Source organism: Wasmannia auropunctata, unplaced genomic scaffold, assembly GCF_000956235.1.
Source record: "Wasmannia auropunctata unplaced genomic scaffold, wasmannia.A_1.0 LD336085.1, whole genome shotgun sequence".
NCBI classification, from domain to species: domain Eukaryota; kingdom Metazoa; phylum Arthropoda; class Insecta; order Hymenoptera; family Formicidae; genus Wasmannia; species Wasmannia auropunctata.
This window is the reverse complement of record NW_012026805.1, coordinates 1,142,655-1,149,794: the sequence shown is the minus strand read 5'-3', so window position 1 is coordinate 1,149,794 and position 7,140 is coordinate 1,142,655. Positions and strand designations below refer to the sequence as shown.

Genomic DNA, 7,140 nt, shown 5'->3' with positions numbered 1-7,140 from the left:
GTTTTTTAGAAATCATTCTAAACGAATATTTAATAAAAAAATATTAAATAAATGTTAAATAAATATTTTTTCCAAAATGATTTTAGAAAATGAAAAAAAACATTTAAAAAATATTGTGTGCTGATTGGGTAAGTATTTGCAAGAATTTCAGAAATAGAAGAGATTTTAAGATTCATTTCATTAAATCAATGTATGATAATAAAATGTAATTTAAATCTTATTTTTCTGAAATTGTTGCAAATACTTACTGTTATCCAAATTACCCTACTATTCAAATTGTCCCACTGTACTCTGTAATATTATTTTCATAAATAATTTTTTTGGGACATATTGTATATTATATCATCGTAAAGTAACAAAATGAGAAACTTAGTTTTAGTGCAGCTATAAAAATATATAAATTTTTGTGAGAAAAATTACGCTAAAGTGCTGCTGTACTATGTATAATACATATGTATGTACATAGTATATAGAAGTACATTTAATAAATAAACTTCATACATAACATATGAAACGTACTTTTTATTATGTACAGATATTATCTATCTCCCTCTTGTGATAAATTTACAAACAGACAATTATGCTTTAATACGTTCCCTCATTTATTCACAATTCCCGCATTATTTGCAATTTATTAAATTATACAATAATATTAATATAAGAATATGATTTAATTATAAACTGCTCGTTTTGTAATTAATTAATTAATTAATTAATATATTTATTGATTCCTCTCGGGGGATTACAATTTCCTACAGTCACACTGCTTGTTTTGTAATAAAATATAACTTATATCCAGCGACAACTGTTATATTTTACAAAATAACTGATTTATACATTGTATTATAAACGTAAATCATTTAATTATATATTCTTATTTAATATGTAATATATATATTACTATTATTACTATTACTGCGCACAAATTATTGCTCACTTGTTAAGTGTGCTTTATCATTTATTCTTTGTTGCGTTTTAATATCGCAACTATTATAACTGCGCACTAATTATACTGCTATTCACTTATTAAGTATGCATTAATATTCTTTTACAACCGTTGTATCGCAACGTTATCTTGCATACAACAACTGATAATTTGTATCACGGAGTTGTGGGCAAGAATTAATACGTCAATACAATAGTACTTGACCATTATATCTTTTACTGCAATAATATCTAATCTGAACATGCGATAAAAAATAATTTGAAACGCAATAATTAATATTTTCTGTAACCAGGCCTGATTTGCATAATTAAAAAGTAAGAGAACGTAATGTTCATAATTCTTGAAATAAATGAAATATTTTCTCAATGTCCTAGGAAATTTTGCGTTTTTCAATATTTGTTATCTTTTAAATACAACTTGTGTTAAGGTATCATTTAAAATTAAAAAATACAAATAAAAGCATTAATCTTGTAGATATAATTAAAAACAATAAAAAATCAACAATCAATTACAAAATTCTGTGCAATTGAAAAAAAAGAAAAAAAAGCAAAAAAAAGAATAGATGAAAAAAAAATCTCCTATTCAATTAAATCGGCCGCACAAAGGCCCAAACGCCACCCTCTACAGCGGGAAGGAAAGACGAAGCTGTCAGCTTTAATGGCAATTTTGTCTTTGGGGAAAGCTCTAAGCTGTATTTCCTCAGAAACGTAGCCAGACACGCTTTTATCTGCAGCAGACCCATTCTCATTCCCACGCACATTCGCGGTCCTTCGCCGAACGGAAGAAAGGAAAATTTCTCGATACTGTTCTTTCTGTCTGGGCCGAATCTATCGGGATCGAACTTTTCGGGATTCTCCCATAATTGTGGGTCTGCATGCAGGCCGCTAACGGGTATTATGATGGGCGTTCCACGTTCCACGCGGCAGACAAGTCCGTCGGAACCTTTCAACTCGGTATCCTTTGTGCAAAGCTTGTTCAGGAATCCTAATGCGGGTATGATCCTCTGCGATTCATTTATCACCTGATCCATGTACGTCATTTCTTTCAAGGCTTCGTATGCGATTACACCATCGTGTTTGTTAAGCACCGACATCACTTCCTTGCGTAATTTCTCCTGCACTTTTGGATGAGTGGCCAAATTGAAGCCGATGAAGTTTAAAACGATACTGGAAGTCTCGTAGCCGTCGACGAAGAATGACAACGCGTGGGACGCGAGAACATCTAGGTCAAACGTATCACCCTCCGTCCGTTCTAAATTGGCCATCAGCTGGAGAAAGTCGTTTCTAGGTGTCGTTTCCTTTCTTCTTTGCTCCATAACGTCCGCAACCAGATTTCTAAAGAAATTGTCAGCCTTTTTCGGTAAGAATCTCGCTCTCAAAATTTTGCTAAGCATTGGGAAGAAGAACGTAATAGTGAAGACAAGGTTGTTCCAAACAGTCGGCTCGAGGAAGGACTTGCCCATCGTATAAAAAGACTCCTTCTCTTTGTCATCGTCGAAGCAAAATCCATCCACGCCAAACCCAGCGCCAGATACTACCTGCGCGGTGAATCTGGAGAATAAGTTCTTTAGTTCCAGCTCTATTTTCCCGGTTTTTTTAAGCTTCCTATCCAGGTAGTTGTCGAACGTCGTGCACACTTGCTGAACGCTCTCGAGTAGAAATTTCAGTCGCGCGCTGGAGAACGCGTAGGTCAAGCGCTTTCTCGCGGTCACCCACGTGTCACCGTAGACGAAGAAGGGATTGCTCGCCAGAAGTGGATCCAAATCGGGATCGATCTTGAAGCCATTCTCGTGGAAATTCGTAAAGCTCGTCGCAAGCACGGTCTTCACCAACTCAGGATCGCGGACCATCAACGTAGGTGTCATACAGTTGTAGAATCCCACCAGGCTGTGATTTCGATTAGCATTGTATAACTCGCGACAAAACTCGGAGATATTTGTCTTCTGTGTGATAATTGGCCAGAAGTGACCGAAACCAGGCACGACGCCGTCCGGGCAAGATATTCCACGTTTCTGCCAGTATTTATAATTTTTTGTCAGGAAGAGATAGCAAATCACCAGAGCTATGAGGCTCAAGAACACAAGCGTGACAGCCATTTCTGCTCTCGAGGACTGAACTAACAATACTAAAAGTTTAACGTTCAAAAAGCTCTCTCAAACGAGTTATAAAACACAACTGCGCAGAAGCAACTGAACTTCCCACATGCAGACGGTACAGAGTACACTGCAATAATGATCATAACAGGATAAGAGAAATTATCGTGTATGCGAAGTATGTTACGCAATGTTCGTTATGCAATTTATTATGAAATTTATATCACACTCCGTTAAATCACACACGTTACTCGTTAGATAAAGATTTAAGATTAGATAAAATCTAATCTTAAAGGTTAAAAATAATTTTCGAATAAAACTTCTCATTTTTATATTACAGTTAAGGTTTATCTTGACATTGATATTGAGACTATTATTAGCTGCTACCGACGCTGAGATTCTTGTGCGCCACCTTGTATTCAAATCTAGAACAAGTGATTGAACAGTGCAATTTCTGAATATTATTCAATAAGGAAATGATCCATATATATTGTATTTTTAGCGATTAACAGTTTTTATTTCAATGCTGTCAATATATTTATATTTAGTTGAGTCTAAAGATGGTATCGAAAAGAAAAGAAAAAAAGTAAAAGAAAAAATTAAAGAGAATGATATAATTTTAAGGGGGAATACCACTGTGACGGCCGAAAAAAAAGGCTATTTTCGTGAATTTTTTTTTGTAAAAATTAATAAGTTGTATGAACTATTAGCTTTATATATTAATAATACATATATTTAAGATTGTATAAAAAAAATCATAAATTAATATTAATATTTGTGGTCACCATGTTCGATGACGTAAACCACCATTGGAAAAACATGGGTGCACGGGCGCCCGTGCTGCGTCTGAACGGGATCTCTGAAATAAAAAATTCTTTTTTCATTTTAAAGAATATGAGTGTAGTTTTAGTTGCACGTACGGATTTTTTGAAAAAATAATTTTCAACAAAATAGCATTATTTTAAAAAAAGAGTTCGCTATTTTACAAGAAAAATCGTTACTTTTTTAATTGTTTTTTAAAAAATAATAATCCGATTGAAAAAATTGTACGTGCAACTGAAGACAATGTTGTTGTGAACATTCTATCCAAATGTTATGTTAAGTCGATCGGATAAAAATTGGCCAAGATATGCGAGCGCCCAGCTACGAAAACGTGGTTTCGAGAAAAACGCGTTTAAAGTTTTCCGCGGCCGGGCGTATATATCTGAACACGTGCTATTTTATTACATATTTACTATAGTTCCATTGTAAATTTCAACATAATATTTAAGGTACATATTTTTAAGCAAAAATCAAGCTCAATCAGCTCAAACAATACAAAAATGTAAAAAAAATCGATTTTTTAAACTCGTCACAGTGGTGTTTCCCCTTAATTATATGTATAACTGATATAAGTATATATTTTGTTATAACAGTTAAGACAATTGTTATATGTCCGTTTAAAACACTAAAAATAGATATTCTACACGAAGTGAGTAAACTTCCAATTTGCAAATTGTAAATTATAATTTCTGTTATTAAATATGCAAATTAAAAATTATAAAACAAGTCCAATCCGAAAACAGAAGTACTCATTTATGTGTACTTCTGGCTGAGGTAATATTTTTCGCAATAAGTTCTTTTTAGTATTTTAAGATGCTTATGAGCATCAATTGATTAGGATCAGTATATTTCTATTTCAGCCTCAAATAATAATTGCATTGCAAGTGCGAATATTTAATCCATGTGCAATTTAACGGCTGTACATGGAATTAAGAAAATTCATATAGAATTCGTTAAACATTTAAGTTCGACTGTATAATTAAATTAAATTAACATCGCATTCTGCAAGCTATCAAACGTATCGAATCATTTACGCCATTTACAGTTTTGTTATTCAATATTCTAACAAATAATTCGATTATTTTAGTAAATAATAGTAAAACAAATAATGTCAAACAGGAGAAAGAGGGTATTGGGACAAAGGAAGGAATTAAAAGTACGGCATCCTCGTGATCAGTTCAGATTTAAAGGATTCTATTGAACGTTATTTGGAGAGGCTGTAACGTGAATAATTTAAAATGACTTCATTTTCCACAGATCCACATTTGTTTGCAAGACCAGGCAAGATTGTTGGTAAGACCAATTTAATTATTTAATTAGCTACATACGCGTAATAAGAAACATTTACACATTACTTATCACTTACATATTTCTTCATTTCTGTTACAATTATTAGAATTCGCACGTGTAATTCATCCATTTCGACTTAAGTGTGAATCTTCATCCGAAATTTTTTAAAAGAAAAGTGATTTTGACTATAGAAGAGAAACTTTCAATTACCGAAGTAGTGAGTACATTTTCATCTACAAATGATTTTGACTTTTTTTTAGTATTTAATATCGAATCAGATTTTAGATTGTCACTACGCTCTTAAAATTAGAAGTGTTGAAGATGTTATAAATTCTGGGACACCTTTACGATATACTATTGAACCGTATCATAAGAATCTTGGAAGTTCATTTACTATACAGTTACCACAAACTGTTGAAGCTAACAATAAGTAAAAATATGTCATTTTGTAGTTGCTGAAAATTATTGATGCAAGAATTGCGTCAATAATTAAATAATTAAATATCTATGATATACAATATGATACTTTTAGATGTAAAATTGAAATTGTATATGAGATACAAAAATTTTCTTTTGCATTACATTGGCTAACATCTGCGTAAACTTCCAATGATAAACGTTTCTTACTGTCAAACTACAAGATAAATTGTAAATAAATGAAACAATTAATGTATGTCAAAGTGTATTGCATAATAATTTCTAATCTTTCAGCTAGCATATGCAAGAGCTTGATTTCCATGTCAAGATACATCATCTGTCAAATTTACGTTTTCTGCAAAAATAAGAATCTAAATGTAGATAAGCAATTATATGTGTTTTGTGTTCAACAGTTGCGTAGACATCGAGAAAGAAGCAGGCACTCGCATTTCCGCCGTGTAGTAGTACAGATCTTATTCTGATAGTTTTCTTTTACGTTTCCCACGTACTAAAGTGTATAATCTGCGATAGCAAATATACTGTGTTTTGGCTACGTTCATATTACCTCCTTCTCCTGACCCAACTACCGTTCCCCTCTGTTATTCGCTCTACCTGACACTCTACGATTTATTCCTCATTCTTTGAGCCTTTCCGTTTCCTCCCGACAATCAACGTCTGGCAACGTGGCTCGAAAAATAAGTACTCAACACCTTACAGCATCAGAAACTTATAATCGTTAAAACCAGATTTCACTAGTTATTAGATTAAACTAGTTTTAAATTTAATTAAAATGAGGTCTATGATTGTACTGTTTCACATGGATTTTCGACTTTTCACGCGTAGGTCCAACCATCTCTCCTCCTCTGTTTATTGGATGAAACGAGATTTATAATTGTACGTTTTTTATTTTACGTCTAATCAACCATTCTAGTTTTAACTAATGAATTCGGGTTTTAACGAATTATGAGTTTTGACGGTAACATATGCATTCCATATGTATACGTTTACATAAAAAGCAATTACGTTTGACTTATTGTTATTGACATTATTGATAAAAGTAATATTAATTTGCGAAAAAGATAATTAGTGAAAATAAATTTTAATGCTTTGTAATGTATACGCATTACGCAGCCCATATTCTCTTATACAGCCCTAATTAAATTAAAATTGAATTATCTTTTAATTGTTGTTGGCGCATATTTTACAGATTACAATATCAAAAAAACAGTTATAATGTCTGCACAATTGGAAAATGTAAGTTTTAGAAATAATTCTAAAATATATAAATTCCGTCAAACAAAACCAATACCGTCTTATGCGGTGGTAATTGCTGTTGGTTCTTAATAAAGCAAAAATTGGTTCAAGAAGCACTGAGTTTGCCGAAAATAAATTTATTTCTAAAAGAGTCAAGTCGCTTGTAGAAGTTAAGAGAATACTGCAGATTGCCGAACGCTTATGTTGATCTTATCCCTGGGATAAAATATTAACTTAATTGTTTTTTAAAATTGTGTTTCAAATTTTTTCCTTACATTACCAATCTTATATTTGTTTATTATTATTTTGTTTAAGATAT

At 32.2% G+C, this 7,140-nt stretch overlaps 1 protein-coding gene across 1 annotated transcript; it reads right to left on the bottom strand.

The window, feature by feature from the left end:
- Positions 1-1,494: 1,494 nt before the first annotated feature.
- LOC105448440 (cytochrome P450 9e2-like) lies at positions 1,495-3,389 on the bottom strand. Its single transcript, XM_011686975.1, has one exon. It carries the CDS (start codon positions 3,039-3,041, stop codon positions 1,533-1,535), a length of 1,509 nt encoding a protein of 502 aa, XP_011685277.1. The 5' UTR covers positions 3,042-3,389; the 3' UTR covers positions 1,495-1,532.
- Between the last annotated feature and the right edge of the window lie 3,751 nt (positions 3,390-7,140).

Excerpts from the sequence above, each read along its gene's own strand:
- LOC105448440 (XM_011686975.1), bottom strand. The coding sequence starts at position 3,041 with ATGGCTGTCACGCTTGTGTTCTTGAGCCTCATAGCTCTGGTGATTTGC.